We start from the raw sequence: 18322 nt of genomic DNA on the forward strand, positions 1-18322 counted from the left end.
CTCACAGGGAAGGATGCCTTCCCAAAATCCCATCTAACGCTGTCTCCGGCAGGTCACAGCTGCCCCGGGAAGCTTTGCGGCCGCTGTCCCCGCGCCGGGCCGCGGTCCCGGAGGCGGAAGCTCGGGCGGCGTTTCCGCGTCCGCCGCGGTGCCCTTGGAGCTGAGATGGCGCTGGCGCTGCTGCGGGCGCGGCCCCGCGGGGCCGCCCTGGGTGAGTGAGACCGGGAGCGCGGGGCGGGCCGGGACCTCGGAGGGTGCGGGGCTCCGGTGACTGCGGGACTCCCGGAGAGTGCGGGGTCCCGGTGACTGCGGGACTCCCGGAGGGTGCGGGGTCCCGGTGACTCCGGGACTCCCGGAGGGTGCGGGCCCCCCGCGCTCACGCCGCGCCGCCGGTGTCCCCGCAGCTCTCCTCGGCTCGGCCCTGCTCCGCCGCCCCGCCGCGCTCGGTGCCGCCGTCGCTCGCTGCGCTCCGGCCCGCGACAGCCACGGCCCGCCCCGCCAGGGACACGGTACGGCCTTGTCTGTGTCAGTCTGTGTGCCTGTGTGTTTGTGTGCGTGGGTCTCGTTTTCCCAGGGTCGGGAGAACTCCTCCGCCCAGGCAAACCGCTTTTCCCATCCCTGGAACTGCTCAAGGCCACGCTGGATGGAGTTCCGAGCACCCGGGTCTACTGCAAGGCATCCTGCCCTTGGCAGGGGGTTGGGATTAGATGATCTTTAAGGTGTGCTCCAACTCCTAAATACTCCGTGATTCTTTCATGAATGAGTCGTAAAGGAGCAGATTTTGGCTTGGGTCCTTCAAGGGACCAACAGCGGTGCCGGGATAAAGGACAGAGGTGATGGAGGTGGAACCCAATGGCCATAGAGGGACTTGAGAACAAGATGAACTTTAAGGTCTCTCCTATCCCAAACCAGGCTGTGAGTCTATCATTTTTTTGGGCCACTTAGGAGATTTTAAGCAGCAGCTGTAACAAAGAGCAGAAAAGATGTACACATGGTACAGTGGTTTTTCTTGGTGTCCTCTTGGGTGATGTAGCATTACAGGTGTTACCAGCCAAGGAAAAAATAATCCCAAATGCCCCCAAATTTTTAAGGGAAAAGTTGTGAAATGCTGAGCGTTGTTGGATAGGGCAGTAACTGTGCAGAGATGTTACTTGTGATAAATAATCCTGCTGTCATGGTGCCTCAGGCTGTGAGGAGTGTGTGCACCCTCACCTTCAGCAGCACTGTTACCAGGTAATAGCACTTCAATTTGCACTTTGACCAAGTCCAAACTTCAGGTCTTTTGCTTTCCTTATCCTGTCACTTCTTAAATTTCTTTTCTCCTTGCCAAAAAAAAGGAAAACATTTGCATTTTGGTTCAGGTGGTATCTGTGTGTTAGCTGAGCACTTTGGGGGTGCTGCATTGATAACTTCACAGAGCCAGTTCTTGATGTTTTCAGCCTGGGCTGATGCTCACATTGTGTTTCCAAGTATTGCCTCTGCTGGGTTTTGGTTTGCAGACTGCCCACATCTCAAAGCCATTCCTCCAGCCCTTGGCAGAGGGGCTTTTCCCTGAGAATGTTTCTCCTGCAGGCACTTCCAAGGCTGCGTCTTTGCACTGGACAGGGGAGAGAGCAGTCAGTGTGCTGCTGCTGGGGCTGCTTCCTGCCGCCTACCTGTGTCCCGGACCAGCCGTGGACTATTCCCTGGCTGCAGCCCTTACCCTGCATGGCCACTGGTAAGCACAGCAGGGCTGAACTCAAAGGAAAAAAGGTTTGGTGGCTCCGAACCCCATCCTGATCTACTGTAAAACACCTGGAAAAAGTCCTTGGTCTCCAAGTTCTGTGACAATTGTGATCTTTAGAGTGGTCGTACTTTGGTCTTCCTTTCTCACACTGTTCTCCCAGTCAGAAGAGGAATCCATAAAAACTCTCTGGAATCTTAACGTTGGGAGTACTTCCTTGCCCCTGGATGTGCAGAATCCTGGATGTTTTTAACCTGTGGAAGAGCCAGTGGTGTGCGAACAGAGGGAACAGGAAGAGGACAGATCTGTATAAAAATACTACAGAAATACTCTTCCTCTAAAGCTCTGTGCACTGGCTTTGTGCATCTCAGTGCTGGTGAGGTTCTGCATAATAAAGAGCTCACAGCAAAGATTTCACTAAGGAGACCTGGATGATTATTTCCTTGGTTCCTGGGAAGTGGATCTTTGCTCAGTGTTGTTCTGCTATGATCCTTAATGAGAGCAGGGACAGGGCTAATTAGGAGTGGATCCAGCTGCATGGTTGGCCAGACTGGCAGCATCCACCTTCTTGAGGTGATCCTGGTTTGGGAGTTCCTTGCCACAAGGGAAAATCAGGTTTTTGTGGTACTGTGGGGGTGCCAGGCTTTCTTAAACCTCAGTTTTGCCCTTAGAAATTTGTGCCTTGCTCTGACAAGCATCCTGTGTCTTGTGTTGCTGGATAGTTCAAATCTGGACAGGACTTCACTTCCAGATGTAGAAAAAACCCAAAATACGCTATTTTTTTTGGTTGCCACTCTTCTAATCTAAATGCATACCCAGGAGCCTTCTGTGTCTTTGTGACAACGGCTGGTTCCAGGTACTTCCTTGGGTTTTCCTCTTCTTTCAGTCCTTGGAAGTCAGATAAGGAGGCAGATTCCAAGGATTCTGTTGTCTGGGGAGCTGTGGTCAGCCCTTGGTTTCCTCAAGAAAACTCGGAGCCAATCAGGGTATTTTTAATAGAATGTGTGGAATGTTTTTGTTTTTGAAATGGATGCACCCTGAGTGGGAACTGAGCATTCTTCAGGAAAGGCTGATGGCAGCAGGTGAAAAAAAGCAACGTTTGTGGCATCTTGGTAGAACGGTGCCACAAAGTGGATGGATTTCAGTGCATGATCTTTACTGATTTGAGCTTTTCTCTCTTGTTTAGGGGTCTGGGCCAGGTAATAACTGATTATGTGCATGGAGACATCCCCATTAAAGTGGCCAACACGGGGCTGTACATTCTGTCCGCCCTCACCTTCGCTGGCCTCTGCCACTTCAACTACCAGGACGTGGGGATCTGCAAGGCTGTGGCCATGCTCTGGAGCCTCTGACGTGTCCCCAGCCCTGACACACACGATTGTCCTCTGCTGCCTCTGCTTCATCAGCTTGTGACCAGCATAATGCACAACAAAGGAATAGCCAAGGGTCCCTAGTGAGAGCAGCCTGCAGCGGGCTCAGAGCTAGTTTAGAATATATAGAGAGAAAAAACAGATTTAACTGGGAGATGTCCAGTGAGAGTGAGTGGATTCAAGCTGCACTGTAAATTGGGGTGAAGTAATTACATCAGTGACAGACTGGCATAGCTAAAGGGAACTCTCCTTGTAATACCAGCTTTAATGAGTGTTTTTTTCTGTTGGTTGGTTTCCTTTTCTGTAAAACAAGCTTGGCTTGTGGAAAACTGAACTGCTGCTTCTGACGTCAGTGTGTAAGGCAGACCCTGCAACTCTTTGGACCCTGGGAGTTGATGTAGAAAAGGGAATACTTTTTTTCTTAATCCATGCAATAAAGAATTTACAGAAATTGTGTGTGTGCTTCTGAACCATTTTTACTGCTTTTGGGTTGCCTAAAATGCTTTCTCTGCAGATAGGTTTGCTCTGCCTTACTTCATTTGGCTATTATAAAACAAATCCTTAAAGCTGACTTAGACTTAATACAAGAATAATTAATGTCCATGAGAAAATACAACAAGAATTGACCTAGAATAAAAATACTTCTGCAGATTGACTTTTAGGAGCATTTGACTTTCAAGGGTTTTATGTTCATCTGGAACACTTTTTTGAGGTTTATTTTCTAAATACTCTGGTGTGTGTTGTCTTGTGTGACTGAAGAGACAACAAACATGAGGCTGAGGTAACGTTCTGTTCTTTTAGGGTATTTTAGAGGGGAACTGAGATTGTGGTTTTTAACTTTCTGCTTCATCCTGTCTGACTTTCACAGTGCTAAGGAGTGGATTAACTCTTTCCACATTCTAATGGTACTTTTGTGGCACTATTAATAGAGGAAAAGAATTTGTGTTACCATCAGTGATTATGCAATGACCAGAATGACCAAGTCGCTGTTTGGATTCTAAAAGACTTTCTGGTTTGGTTTTTTTTTAATATGGATTGGAAATTTTATTTATTTATTAGCAAAAGCAGGTAGCTGGCCAATTTTTTGTTAGTTTTGTGGTCAGAATGGAGCTGTGGTGTGGTTTAAACACCAACATTTGTTATTTTCTCCCAGGGAGGAGGAGGGTGCAGATGGGTGAGTCATGAGAAAGTCCCTCTGGGCGGGCTAAGGGTCTCTCATGGAAAGTGTCTGAGATTTCCTCACACGAGATGCAGCTGTAGGTGGTGTTTAAGCTACTTGCGTGAGAAGTTAATTACCTAAGAGTTCTGGGAATGTAAAAGTCCAAACCTAATTCAAAAGCTGTTTGGTCAACAGGCATTAAAGATTTTAGGGATCAAATTCTACAGGACTGTATAGATATGGACATTCTCATTTCTTCCATGTGTAGTTCTCTTCTATCTGACTGGAAAACATTCTTCTGCTTCTTTTTGCCAAGAAATTGCATTTATTTTTTTAGTAAGTACTGACAGTAGTTAAAACTGACTTGTTTTAGATAAAGAAAGACTGAAGTTTCTTGTATAAAAAAACAAGCTGTATTTTAAAACTGTTGGAAGTGCTCCATCATAGGTTGTGATTTTCATTCTGACTGAAGTTACATAAACTTATCTTCATGGTTTCATCCACTTCATCTTTTGACAGTTTCTTTAGGGTTAATTTTCTCAAGCAGCCTTCTTCCTCAAAGGCCAAGAACATTCCTTTTTCCATTGAGTATTCAAACTTAAAAGCTTTGGAGGAGCAAGATGTAAAGGTCTTTTTGAAGAAGATGATGTTGCTTTCACCGGGAATTTCTTTGGGAACGTCTCCTTCCTGAGGAAGAAAAAAGGGAACAGGTTAATCCCAGCACAAGCCCTGACCAGTTTTATTCCAGCTCTGAGTTGTTAATTCTGCCTGTTGGTTTTGTACAGATGAGGAGAGGGAAGCAGATCCTTACCTTGAATCTAACAATCATTTCCCCACATTCCCTCTCACAACACATGTAGTAACTTTTGTCTTCCACTTGGACACTGAAGGCCACGGGCATCCCTGCTAAGGGCGTGGTGGTTTTGTAGCAGTGGATGCTGAAGTGCATCCCTTTGCCTGGAAATAAATTGATTATTATTGACAATCTGCTTAAAGGGAGCTGCAACAACTGAGCTCAGTGATGTTTTACCATTCCACTGGCAACTGGCTGTCTTTCCAGGATATTCTTCCTGGCAGAAGAGCCAGAATTTTTATGGCTTCTGGTTCTACTTTGTGCAGTCAGGCAATACTAAAGCAGGTGAGGTCACCAGGCAGTGTGGGGAGGGTGTCACATCCTTCTGTGTGCATGCAGAAAGTGAGACTGGGATGTGGAAGTGGCCATCTGTAAGTCAGATCATGGCTGGATATAGGCGATCCGGAAATAAATATGGTCAATAAATAGAGCTGTAAATAAATTGCTGAAGCAAAAAGTCAAAGCCAAAACTGTAAGTTTATAGCTAATACTATTAGAAGAAAGTAAGACCTTTCAGTGTCAATGCATTGTTTAAATTTTAGGGGTATTTTTGTAATCTGACATTAAAAAAAAAGGTGAATTAGGAATTTTGTGATCAGAGCCAAGCAAAAATCTTAACAGCCCTTTTTCTTTACGGGACATCCTGCAGGCTTTGATCTAACCCAGAAATCTCCATCACCAATGCCCAAGACACAGAATTTCACTCTGTTAGCTTAGTTTTATTCTTGAAAATGAAGTTTTGAGTCATTACTCTCAGTCCCATCTGAGAGTGGATGATTACAAAGAACAAAACCACCTCTAGGATAAAGCAGCAGAGCAGTGGTGATGGTTTATATCTGGAAATTACCAGATTGCATCTCCTGGTCTGTCACATCCTCAAAGGCTGCCACGTTCAGGTCTGGGCGCACCACGAGCAGTTGGCTGTTCACATTCCTCAGCACTCGGTGCAGAATCTTTTCCTTGCAGAGGGCATCACACTCCAGCTCTGCAGGAATAAGAGTAAAAAATAAATCTGACTATTTTAGCTGTTGTCTCCTCAGCTCTTGATAGTTTGCTGCCAGCTTAATCTTGTCATTGCAGATGTCACGTGAAAGGAGTTCTTAGAATGACATCAAACAAAAGGAAGGCCAAATCATCTTTTACACCTCTGCTTGAAGCAGATTTTCCAGAATATGGAAATTTATTTCTATAAGCAAGAGAAGCTGCTGTGTTTGTTAGTGAGAATTCAGAAGCATCAGTTCTCTTTTGCCCAACAATTAAATTGCATTGAAAGGTGCTGTCAGGGAAGCCAGTACCGCGTACCTTGGGAGGAATTAAAGCAACAGCAGCATCAGAAGGAGCAGGTGAGCTGTAGCTCTGGTTTTTTGCAGCCACTCTCAGTTTGAAACTTGTCCTCTCTGGGTTAGTGAGTGTGGCCATGTTCATGTGAAATGGGTAACAAAGTAGTAAAAGATGAGCTCTCAGCTTACCATCATCATCTTGGTTCCAAGTGAGCAGTGGAAAAAAAAAGGAAAGAAAAAACAACATTAAGCTCTGCCCCCACAAAAGAAAGGGCTTTTACCCAGGCAAGGCTGGAAGCCAGGCAGCCACCTACGTGTTCCCACAGCCCAGTGCCACCAAGGCCGAGCTGCTGTCACTGCAGACAGGGTTTATTTGTGAACAAAACAGATGAAACCCCAGTCATTTGAGAACTGGAGTCACCACCAAACCAGAGGTATGCAAAATGCTTTTTTAGGGTTATTTAAGGGTGAGAAGGTCACTCTAAGCCTAAAACAAAGGAATAATTGGATGCAAATTTTTGGTTTTATCAGTGCCTTTAAGTGAGCAAAAGGACAAGAAGCAGTCATTACAAATTGCATTTAAAGAAGAAACTGTTTTCCAACTGACTTTATTCCAGATCAGAAATTACTCACTCCAAGTCCACCCTCCAGTATTCCAACTCTTCTGAGTGTCCTTTCCCGGAATATTCCCGTGACTCAAATACTTGGCTAACAACACTTAAAACTGAAGCTTATGGGAAAATGAGGTGAAATCAGACAGGCAAAGGAATTGTGTTAAATCAGGATTCAAACAGAAAAGGTTATTAAATGCTCTAATTACCGTCAAAATAGAGGCAGGAGTTTTTTCCAAGTTCTACTGCATACACCAGAATCTCTTCAGCACTCATCTTCACCCTGCCCAAAGCACAGGGAGAGAAATCAGAGTTAACCTCGATGCTCCTTACCCCATAAAGGGATAAAAGTTAAGTCTACACAGACTGATCTTACAAGGTGCCCCCTAGAACAGCATGAGCTTCCGAAATACCCACGTTAGAACCCATTCTGACTGCCTCTAGAAAGGTCATCCCTTGCACTAAAGATAATGTATGTCTTAAAACCAGGTGAACAATGGGAAGATCTGGCTCTTGCACTGGGATTTTATTGTTCAATCAAAATACCTGACTCACTTCCACAGCTTTTTCACCAGTCAAAAGCAATTTATACAAAACAACTGAGCAATATCAACATAAGTAAACACACACATCCAGAGGAATTAGGGTGTGGAATTGCTGTGGCTTCCTTGTCCCTCTAGCAAAGCATCTCGAGGAATGTATTTGAGAGTGATTTTTCTCTATTTGTATTTTATATGGTTTTTATCTAGTTGTAGCTGTGCAGAAGAGACAGCAGGCTCCTAGCAACATCTTTGTTCACAAACACGCACACCCAAGCCTTAGAAATGAGGCATCACAACACCCAAACTGTGAAAGCCTCATCCGCTGCACGTTAACCACGAAGTCAAGGACTCCTCTGTTATTTTAAAGCCCAGGGACAAGCACAGGCAGGACGTTTGACAGAGGATTAAAGGAAAAAATGGCCCTTGTTTTCATGGGTAAAACGTAAAATGACTGTGCTTCTTCCCTTGATCATAGAATCATAGGATCGAAAAGGTTGGGAAAGACCTCCAGGATGATCAAGCCCAACCTTGAGCAGTAAAAGATGGTTATTAGACCTTTTACCAAGGACGTCTGAAAGGAACGGCACAAGCTCAAAGGAGTTTTTAGCTTACTGCCGGACGTGGAATGACTCACCCTGGGGAGCCGCAGGGATGCGGGGCGGGAGCAGAGGTGGCTCACGGTGGTGCCTTGTGGCTCCTCGGGAGTCCTTTGTGGCTCCTCGGGAGCTGCAGCCGGCGCTGGCAGCCGGGAGAAGCGCAGGATGGGTGGGTGGGAGCAGAGCTGGCTCACGGTGGTCCTTTGTGGCTCACGGTGGTCCTTTGTGGCTCACGGGAGTCCTTTGTGGCTCCTCGGGAGCTGCAGCCGGGCGCTGGCAGCCGGGCGCTGGCAGCCGGGAGAAGCGCAGGATGGGTGGGTGGGAGCAGAGCTGGCTCACGGTGGTCCTTTGTGGCTCACGGTGGTCCTTTGTGGCTCACGGGAGTCCTTTGTGGCTCCTCGGGAGCTGCAGCCGGGCGCTGGCAGCCGGGAGAAGCGCAGCTGTGGAGTGGCGGGGTGAGGGTCGGGGCTGTCCCAAGGCCACCCGGGGTCACTGCCCCGCCGCTGCCGGGGATGCCCCAGCCCGAGGGAAGCGAGCGCTGCCGCGGCGCTGCCGGGAGGGGCTTTTTGGCGGCTGGCGGCGGCCGAACTCGGGACGCTTTCCCAAGATCTCTGCCTACGTCCGCACTTCTGGCGCGGCACTTCCCGTCCTCGCTGCAGAGGATAGCGCCTATGCAAATCTGGGGTTGCGAGGGTGGATTTGTGGCGCTCGGTGTCACGCCGATGTCAGCGGGCTCGTCCTGTTGCTCCTCCAACATCTCCTCCCGGTCCACGCCGCCTCCACGGCAGTTTTGAGGCAGGTGCTGCCCGTGCCCATCCGGTTCTATTGCTCGCTCCCTTGCGCGTGTTGGTTCTTGAAGGCAGCAGTGCCAAGGAATGCGGGCATGGGGTAGGAAATCTGCCCTGCCAGCCGTTTGTGCAGAAGCAGCTTCATGGCAGGAGTTCAGCTCCTGTTTTGGGACAACGCCCCATCCCTCCGTTCCGCGCTGCCTTTGGGGAGTGTTTAAAGCAGCAAACGCTGAACTCAGTGATGGGACAGGCCCTTAAAAACCAGGGAAGCGAGCTTGGGAATGAATCATTTACCAATTTGTCTCTCCACGCCTTGATTTGCTGTTTCTAACGCTCATCAGAATTACGGCGTTCAGCTCTGCAGCTCCGTGGGACAACTGAGGAGCCCCAAGTTGTGGGGATGCTAAAAACACCCCAAACCCCCAAGTCAAACCCAAACCCACGTCTCTGAGACATTCCCTAACCTGTTCACATGCTTGTTACTGCTCTTCGAGATAAAAAAAAGCACCCAAATTTCATAGGTAATGCTTTAATATCTGTATGATAAACATAAGGATATGATTTTGAGGTTAAAAGCACATCTTTCAACCTTATTTGAAATAATACAGATAAAAACACTGTCTCTTTTACTCATAAGCCTGGATTTTGGCTGGTTTAGCCTTGGGACCAGTGTATTTCAAGCAAACAAAAACTATGGGTGTGCTACAGAAATTTAGCTGCTTGCTTTAAAGTTTTTGAAAGGAACTAACAAAATCGATTCAAAAGAAACCTAAAAAGCAGAAGAATTCAGCAGCAGACTAAGCCCTCCTGTTTCCAACAAACAAAGAAAAACACAGTTTTTGTAACATGTTTTCAGATAAGAATATATATCCCTATTTATAGACTCACTGACTGAATTCCAGCAGGACATAAAAAATATATTTGTAGCTTTCTAAATTGAGCTGACTTCTGTTCCTGGCCATCCATTTCTATGTATTTTCCCAGTATCCATTTTGTAACAAATAGTTCCTCCTGCAAGCAGGATCAAAATGCCCCTTGGTCTTTTCCAGCTCAAATAATCAGCTTCAGCCTTTTAAGTTTTTACCTCTGAATAAATTTCTTCAGCTTCAAAATAATATTCACATCTCTTTTCATCACTCCAACTGACTTCTAAAATCTTTTAATTTGGGCACCAGAGCTTTGTTCAGGAGAGTTCCCCATCTGGGTGATTCTTGTTCCCAGATTCTTTGCATTTCACTGCCAAGAAAAAATTCTTTAAAAAAAATTAATGCTGTACGAATAATTTATCATTTAAGTGTAAATATACATTCAGATCATTATTTATTTTGTATTAGCTGTTGGCACGAATATTTTTGGCCTATTCCATACAAAAACTAACAGGAAGGAGGACTTGGTCTTTCATGTCAGCCTTTTGAGAGCCTTAAGATTCAATTAGTTCATTGAACACATTGAAAAAAAGGCATTTCCTTCTCTTTTGTGCACATATTTGCATTTTTCTGAACCAGACTCTAACACATACAATAGCTTTTGTGCTAGAGGTTAAATTTTCATTTCTCCTGGAATTTAGTATCTTCAATCTCAAAGGAACTGCAACTGCTTTTAGAGTAATGGCTTAGATAACTTTGCTCCGATTTTAAAGGAACTGGAACTCCAGTAAGAGTAAACTCTCACCCCTTGGATAATTTTCTTTTAATGTTATTTTTAGTCTGAGCTTTATCCATAGACTAGCATCTCCGTAAGATAATGGAAATGAAAATTCAGATGTTTAATTTGTTCTAATTCAGGTGGTCTGTTAATAAAAATATCTTAACCTACTAATGGTGACCCAATTAAGTAAACACCTTAAGAACATTTTCCTAACATATTCTGTCATATCTGTTTCTTAATGTTTAAATCATATTGCTAATAACATAAATATCTATAAAATAAATATTTGAGAACTAAATGAAGTGGGCCATGGCAGCTTATTAAAAGTTGTTTCTATTTTGGGGAAGTATTTAGTTCTTGTTCTTTCAGCAGTTTGATTTCTCATGCTGAGGTTTTAAATTTCAGAGTCTATTCGGATAATAGACATGAGATTAAGATCCCTTCTACTCTTAAAAACAAAAAAAAAAAGATAAAAGGGGGAAAAAAAGAAACTAAACCAGACCAGTGACAAGATTTATATACCCTAACATACATCACATACCCTAACATAAATCACATACAATAAAATAACATATCCTAACATGAATCCTTAACATAACGTAGCACAACATTAACATAACTTCAGATCTTGCAATTACTTATTTCACCGTAGGGGACAATGCCAGGATTTAGGAAAGCAGTACCTTGAAATGGTGTTTAATCTCTTTGGATGCTGAAAGTTCTCTCCTGAATTGTTGTGCCCTGTTCGTTTCTCTTGCAAAGGAGCCGAGGGGTGACTCAGTCGCTTCTTGGTGAAACCAAATACCATTTTTACCTACAGAAGTGAAACACAGCCTCAGGAAAATACCATTTTATTCTCCATTCTTTAGAGAGAGAAAGGAAAAAAAGGTCTTGGTAGTTGAGCATTTTGGTGATGTTACTCATTTTGGTGATGTTACTCATTTTGGTGATGTTACTCATTTTAGGGCTGTTACTCATTTTAGCGCCTGCTCTCTCAGATTGCACTTATTTATGGCTCGTATTTTGAGGTGGAGCGTGAAATTCCAAGGATTTCGCTTAGAAAGTGAAATTGACGGGAAAGGTTTGAGGAACTGTTTAAAGCTTTAACAGAACCGCCCGGACCGGAGCCGCTCCCTCGGCCCTCAGGGGGCACCGGGGGCCGGTCCTGGTGCTGCCACCGATCTCGGGCAGGGCTCCGGGGGTGCTGCCAGCCCTGAGGGGAGCGGGTGTCCCTTGTTTCTCGTCCCTTGTCCCTTTTCCCTCGTCCTTTTTTCCTTGTCCCTTTTCCCTTGTCCCTTTTCCCTCGTCCTTTTTTCCTTGTCCCTTTTCCCTTGTCCCCACAGTCGCAGCCCCTCACGGCCATTGCCCGCCCCGGGCCCGCCCGCCCGCCTGAGGGGAAACCGCGGGGTCGGGGTCTCTCCTGCAGACCTCGGTGCTCTCAGGGTCTGGGGAGATCAGAAAGGGATAAATCCCCTCGGATGAGCCTTTAGGCTGGCCCGGGACTCCCCGCCGTTCCCCCGCCGTCTCCAGCCCGTCTGAGGTGCTGCCTGCGCCGCGAGGAGAACGCCCTTGCGGAGGAACAAATTACAGGTTTTACACGTTTTTATTTAAACATCCTCCCCAGCGTGACCGCTCAGCAAACACCGCGTGCTTTTCGTGAGGCAGCCATGGCGAGCGACGCGCAAAAAGCGGATAAAAATAGAAATAGACGCAAAAAGACGGAGGTGAGCGGTGCTGTGTGAGGGAGGACCTCCCTTCCCATGTCCTCTTCTGGACTGAAGGCACAGAGATCCACGGCACTTTAGGGAGGTTTGGGGGAACACAAATGACTTTTTCGTGTGGGGAAACCGCAGTTTCTCTGAGGGCTTGAAGCCCAACAAAACTGGTAAGCACTGGGACATATTTATGTAGAACTTCTTGAGGGCAAGCTTATGAAGTACACCAGCTTTTACTGGTATAAACACTACATGAATCAGTATATCTATATAAATGTGTGTGTATATATAAATAAAAATGTGGGTGTATATACAGAGATCTCAATCTGGTACTTTCCACCCACTTCCCAAGACGCTCATGAGGCTGTGAACCCAAATGCCACTTGCATCTTCTCCAAAAACACCCTCAAGATCTTTTTAAGCCTCTTCTTTCACTCAGCTAAACTCTGTGCTAAGCTTGTTTTAAGTCCTAGAACCTGTGTTTTTCTAATGTGCTCTGTTGTTAGAATGAAGCTTCAGAAATTCCTCAGTTCTCTGACAAAACAGATTTGGCTCCTTCTGAGGACTCGCAGTCCCTTTCCAACACTGAACCACTGGAAAAGGTTTTACATGGTGATGTATTAAATTTACTGAAAGTAAGTATGGAATGACCTAATTTGATGTTGAGATTCATCCAAATGCTTAAATAATTTTTTTTTTCTCTCTCTCAACAGAGATGGGCAAAGAAATTAATAGCTTGTTATCAAAATATGCTGACATTATAAGGCAAGTTAAACTTTGTTCTATTCGCACAGGAATTTTTTAATTGTCTAGATAAGATGGATGGGTGGCTGCAGTTTAGGGAAATTAGCACTGAAAACTGTCAAACACAGATCTTGAAAGAAAAATGCTGTTTTATGTTACAACAGAGAATTAATTTGGTCAGAAATCGGGTATTCATAGAAAATCGATTTTTAAGAAAAACATAAAAGTAGTGAGAAAGTTAATGGCATTAGCATTTATTTTAACTACAGATCTCTTCGCTTTAGTGCAAGAGCAGCAGTGGACTCTTCTTATGTCCAGGAACTTGATGAGACCTTAACACAAGCCAGGGCCATAGAAAACCACTTAGAGCAGAAAAGGGAGAGGCTGAAAAAGAGAGTCACTGTCATTGCCAGTACTCTGCAAAGCTAAATGGAGTTTATGGCAGAAATGCAGAACCAAAGTTGTGTTTGTGTATTCAAACAAACTGTGATGAGTGTTGTGATGTCTGTTTCTTGTATAAATATTTCTGTCAGTTCAGGAAACTTCCAACAAGTTAAGCGGCTACTTAGTGTTTCAGTACATAGTGTAGTGGTAGTAAAAACAAATCTGAATATCTGTTTTAAATCCTGTGACTCAAGGGATTAAGACATTAAGCCATCTGGTTTTTACTGGTTAACCCATTTAACATAGTAAAAAACATTTCTGTGAAACAGAATTTTATGATGTAAGTGGAAAATGACCTCAGATGGTTGAATGTAAACCATTTCCTGGTTATCATTTGTTGGGTTTTTTTTTTCTTTTCTACTTTAAAAAATGTTTTTGTGCTAAAATCTTAGTAGAATATACTTGCAATGTTATTCCCATTGTGCCGCAGAATGTAAACAGGTTGAAAAGATCAGCTTAGAAATAAGAGAGTTCTATAAAGAACTTTGAGAAAGCATAAAGTCTTAATTTAAAACTCATTGTAATACTGGTACATGTGTTACACTTCAAGGCCTGCTGATATAAAACATAATCAGAGCTTTGTTGATGTCAATAAATAAACAGATAACATGATCTGGAATTACAGTGTTCTGTTCTTTTGTTATTTGGCTACGTGAGTTGTTTGCTGATACTTTGTCTGAGAACACTGAGCCCTTTTTCTTTCTTATAATTTGACTCTGTAAAAAAAAAAATGATACATGGAATGTACAAAGGATCACTTGTACGAAGTGTGGGGCTTACATAATAAAGAAAAGTACTGGAATAAGATATATTTACATCTTTACCCCAGTAGTATGCAGTGATTTCCTCTTTAAATCCTCTCAGACCTAATCCACCCTCCTTTCCCCCTTGCCTCAGCTCAAAGCCAAATGTGCTACGTGTCACAGCGACATGATTTAAACCAAAGAATGAGAGGAACTGGACATGTAGGGTGAGATTTAGATACCTAAAGATGCAGATATGTCCTTAGCAGGATTTTCAAAGCGCCTAAGCATGGTGTAAGCGCCTTACACACTTAGGAATTTTGGAAAATCCCATAAGGTGCCTATCTGCATCTTTAGCATCTAAAGGCTTTCCAAAGTCTCACCACTGGTTTGCATCATATTTAGCAGTCTCCTATTTTTTCCCTGATATTCTCACTCTTGGTAATACTGTTTATACAGAGAAATGTGGAAGAAAAAGAAAAGATTTAGGAAGTGACATTTTCTAAAGTATTGTGCTGGGTGTTTCAAAAATCCACGCTCATCTGTAGTGATGACACAACCCAGAGTTTCAAAATGACGTCTGCCAAGGGTCTGAACTCAGACATTCGCCCACAGTTATTTATGCAAGGCTCTAAAGAAGAGTTACACAAATTTATTTACTGAGGAATATCTGCCTGTTACCTGCATTTTAGCTGTTTGTGCTTGGGGAAATCGTGCAGCCTTTTTACATCATCTGGATTTGGATCATCTAGATTTAGTTTGTATGGCAAATATATCCAACTATTATTAAGCACTAGAACTTAGATTTTGGGATACAATAACTGTGTAAGTTTTTCTCTTAGGGGATCAAGTGTTCCTGTTGCAGCAGTTTGCTCTATTTAAAAACGTCATAAAATCCAACAAAAATTAGTAAAACTCCACTTTAGAACAATTAAGGACTGCTTAGTGCAGTTCAATCCAAGATATATCTTCAGAATAATGACTCATGTTTTTCTACAGTGATTTCTTATACAGTTGGTTGTCATTCCGTTTAATAACATTTAATAGAGTGGGATCTCTGGGGTAATAAGGGAAGTTTAAAATCTGAGGAAATATTGAAAGTAAAGCCACTGAGTATGGCCACAGTAACCCAGGTGAGCTTATGAACAGTGTAGTTATTAAATTTTTTAAATTACTAAGAGCAACAAAGCTTCTGGTTTTGCTGCACAAATATAGGTGAGGATATATATATATAAATAAACTAAGTAAAATGAATAAAATACGTACTTTCATAAAGTTGTGGCTTTAAAGGGTAAGTTCAGAATGTTTAAAACACCCATTGAAAATAAAGCAGCCTCTCCTCTTGTGAAGTTAAATAATATTTCAGCAATGGAAATACATTAATCATACATTTATCTCTCCCTGTTTAAAGAGAGCTTCCCATAATTATTGTGCTGGCCAGAAATATGGAGCACTTTTCTGTTGGCTGGTCTTTAGCGTTCCACTTAATATCTTGTTAAGAGCTTGTGTTCCACTTAATATATGGACACACTCATTACATACAGTTTTCCTTCTAAAACATTAAGGAACAAAATTTTACTAGTTTCCCATTTGTCTACAACTCATCCACCCCGCAAATAATGCTGCTGATTGCCTCTCTCATGGACTTCAGTGTTTATTGGGAGAAACAAAACAAATTTTCTCTTCTGATCTGACACTACAGGCTCAGTCATGCTCTCCTTGAGGAGTGAGCTCCTCCTGAAACCCATCTGGCACCGGTGCCATCCCTATCCGCTTTCCAGTTTTACTGCAGGAGGTTTGGACAGAAAATTAATTGGCTTTAAAGCTGCCAAATCTGATCAGCAAAGCTCAGCCAATAACTACGTTTTCTTTTAAGCTTCTCCCTTCCTTGTTTAAGCTCCAGCCTGTAAATTAACAAGAATGTCTAAGATGACAGATCAGTAACAGAATATAAATGGATTTTTTTTTTAAACCTGGAAGCACTTTAGATGAAGTTTCAACCCTCTTGGAGTCAAGGGGATCTTGACACTGAGTCTTTACATTTCTGAGCTTGCTGTGAATTCCTCCACAGGCTGGAAAGTGTAAGTGATGAAAAACTCAGTTCCTCTCATTGCTCTTCTATTATCTAAAAGCTAAAAATGGGAAATAGCAGATAATGCAGAGAGTTTAGATAATCAGTGGTGAGAATTTTTCCCTGAGAAAAGGCTAATTTTGACTGTTTGCTTAAAATGAAACTGCCTTTTAGCATAAGTGTGGGTCAGAATAGAAAAAGACCAAATCTAGTAGGTAACAGAGGTGTTTTAGGCTCAGGATATTCTATGCAGAACTCAGTTTTGTTAATGGTAGACTGTTTGACCTTTGAATTGTCTTTGAAAGTGGCACTGGAAAAGAACACAGTGGGTGTTCTGCATCATCAGGGGGAACAGCCAGAAGAAAAAGGAGGGGGCAAAGATCCATAGCTCAGTGAGCCTAAATCCCATCCTGGAGAGAGTCTGGAGAAAATTTCTTAGCTATGACTTGGATAACAATACATTAAAAAAAAAAATCCTTTATCAGAAGAGCTGGCTTTATTTGGAAAAATTACCAGTGGGTACAGCTTGGTGTAAGCTCATTGACACCATCCTGTGTGATATTACATAAAACAAGAGCAATCAGTAAGTAGGGACAAACAAATGAGTTAAAAAGTCGATTAATACTCTTTTTTTTCTGCTGGATCAGCCTATGTGGTATTGCATAGTGATCTGCTTCCAGCTTTGCTTATCCCAAATGATTTAGAAGCAGGACTTTAGAGAATACAGTCTATTTTTAAAAGAGCGGCAAACTAGAAGTCACAAATGCATCAATAATGTACATTAAAAATTGATTGTAACCTCAAGAAGATGAAGGGTCGAGGGGAAATCAAGATTTCTGAAACCAGAAGTAATAAAGAGCTGAGAAAACGTGATCTGGGGGAAAAGGTTGAAGCAGTTGGGTTTGTTGAGAGAAAGCACAATTTAAGGGAGGGCATTATGAGTTATAGAAAATACAGCAGTCAAGGGTTCGTTGGGTCTTGCAGGAAGGACAGGAAGAAATCAGATTAATTTGCAGCAGATTTAGGATGAGAATTAATCTGTCTGTGGAATGGGGTCCCTGGAGTGCTGTGCCTGCTGCCCTGCTCCCTCTCCAGGCACAGGGCAGCTTTTAAGAGCTTCATAATGACGTGAAATAAATGTTTCATCACATTTCCAAAGCGCTGGCAGCTTCCTCCTGGCATCCCGAGGGAAAGGGCCTGTCCTAGGGCCGGCTCAGCTGGGAACAGCAGAGCACGGCCCATTCTGCTGGATTTGGTGGGGGAATCTGGCGTGGCAACCAATATTCCTGAAACCTTGAGGTTCAGTACGGTGCAAAATGGCTACTCAGGTTTAGAAACAAAAGCATTTTGTATCCCAAGTATTTTCGGGAGGTGAACAAGAAGGCAAACTGAGCTAATTTCAAGACGAGAATTTCTGAAGGAATTACCTGGGAGCCCGGCTGCTCTGATACACAGATCCACATGCCATTCTTCCCTGTCTTCCCGTCTCCCCGGCTACACCTCGAGCAGATTTTCCCAGGCGCGGCAATGCCCAGGCAGGCGCGGCAGTGCCCAGGCAGGCGCGGCAATGCCCTGGCAGGCGCGGCAGTGCCCAGGTAGCTGCGGCAATGCCCAGGCAGGCGCGGCAATGCCCAGGCAGGCGCGGCAATGCCCAGGTAGCTGCGGCAATGCCCTCGCAGGCGCGGCAATGCCCAGGTAGTTGCGGCAATGCCCAGGCAGGCGCGGCAGTGCCCTGGCAGGCGCGGCAATGCCCAGGCAGGCGCGGCAGTGCCCAGGTAGTTGCGGCAGTGCCCAGGCAGGCGCGGCAGTGCCCAGGTAGTTGCGGCAATGCCCTGGCAGGCGCGGCAGTGCCCAGGCAGGCGCGGCAATGCCCAGGCAGGCGCGGCAATGCCCAGGCAGGCGCGGCAGTGCCCAGGTAGTTGCGGCAATGCCCTGGCAGGCGCGGCAGTGCCCAGGCAGGCGCGGCAATGCCCTGGCAGGCGCGGCAATGCCCTGGCAGGCGCGGCAGTGCCCTGGCAGGCGCGGCAGTGCCCAGG

General features: G+C 44.5%; 3 protein-coding genes across 6 annotated transcripts; 2 read left to right on the top strand and 1 right to left on the bottom strand.

Annotated features, from left to right (window-relative positions):
- The first annotated feature begins 132 nt into the window (after positions 1–132).
- On the top strand, positions 133–3549 carry SDHD (succinate dehydrogenase complex subunit D). The gene is made up of 4 exons (XM_032133684.1): positions 133–211; positions 405–509; positions 1573–1717; positions 2910–3549. Exons 1-4 carry the CDS (start codon positions 166–168, stop codon positions 3073–3075), a joined length of 462 nt encoding a protein of 153 aa, XP_031989575.1. The 5' UTR covers positions 133–165; the 3' UTR covers positions 3076–3549.
- On the bottom strand, positions 3399–17867 carry IL18 (interleukin 18). Of its 4 annotated transcripts, XM_032133682.1 has the most exons (7): positions 17714–17801; positions 8173–11383; positions 7206–7279; positions 6575–6583; positions 5953–6090; positions 5064–5209; positions 3399–4939 (listed from the first exon to the last, which is right to left on the bottom strand). In XM_032133682.1, the coding sequence occupies exons 3-7, from the start codon at positions 7270–7272 to the stop codon at positions 4694–4696; spliced, it is 606 nt and encodes a 201-aa protein (XP_031989573.1). In that variant the 5' UTR covers positions 7273–7279; positions 8173–11383; positions 17714–17801; the 3' UTR covers positions 3399–4693. The 4 variants fall into 4 exon arrangements, with proteins under 4 accessions (XP_031989573.1, XP_031989570.1, XP_031989574.1 ...); XM_032133679.1 differs by lacking the exon at positions 8173–11383 and having other exon boundaries at positions 17714–17867; XM_032133683.1 differs by lacking the exon at positions 6575–6583 and having other exon boundaries at positions 17714–17803.
- Positions 12065–14091, top strand: TEX12 (testis expressed 12). The gene is made up of 4 exons (XM_032133685.1): positions 12065–12293; positions 12791–12896; positions 12998–13049; positions 13313–14091. Exons 1-4 carry the CDS (start codon positions 12237–12239, stop codon positions 13455–13457), a joined length of 360 nt encoding a protein of 119 aa, XP_031989576.1. The 5' UTR covers positions 12065–12236; the 3' UTR covers positions 13458–14091.
- Positions 17868–18322: the final 455 nt, after the last annotated feature.

Source organism: Corvus moneduloides, chromosome 25 (genome assembly GCF_009650955.1).
Source record: "Corvus moneduloides isolate bCorMon1 chromosome 25, bCorMon1.pri, whole genome shotgun sequence".
NCBI lineage: Eukaryota > Metazoa > Chordata > Aves > Passeriformes > Corvidae > Corvus > Corvus moneduloides.

Coding starts and splice junctions, on each gene's coding strand:
- SDHD (XM_032133684.1), top strand. CDS start 166: ATGGCGCTGGCGCTGCTGCGGGCGCGGCCCCGCGGGGCCGCCCTGG. Junction 212..404: donor GCCCCGCGGGGCCGCCCTGG/GTGAGTGAGACC, acceptor GTGTCCCCGCAG/CTCTCCTCGGCTCGGCCCTG. Junction 510..1,572: donor CCCGCCCCGCCAGGGACACG/GTACGGCCTTGT, acceptor TTTCTCCTGCAG/GCACTTCCAAGGCTGCGTCT.
- TEX12 (XM_032133685.1), top strand. CDS start 12,237: ATGGCGAGCGACGCGCAAAAAGCGGATAAAAATAGAAATAGACGCAAA. Junction 12,897..12,997: donor ACTGGAAAAGGTTTTACATG/GTGATGTATTAA, acceptor CTCTCTCAACAG/AGATGGGCAAAGAAATTAAT. Junction 13,050..13,312: donor AAATATGCTGACATTATAAG/GCAAGTTAAACT, acceptor TCTTCGCTTTAG/TGCAAGAGCAGCAGTGGACT.
- IL18 (XM_032133679.1), bottom strand. CDS start 17,754: ATGGCATGTGGATCTGTGTATCAGAGCAGCCGGGCTCCCAG. Junction 5,210..5,952: donor AGACCAGGAGATGCAATCTG/GTAATTTCCAGA, acceptor ATTTATTTCCAG/GCAAAGGGATGCACTTCAGC. Junction 4,940..5,063: donor AAATGATTGTTAGATTCAAG/GTAAGGATCTGC, acceptor TTTCTTCCTCAG/GAAGGAGACGTTCCCAAAGA.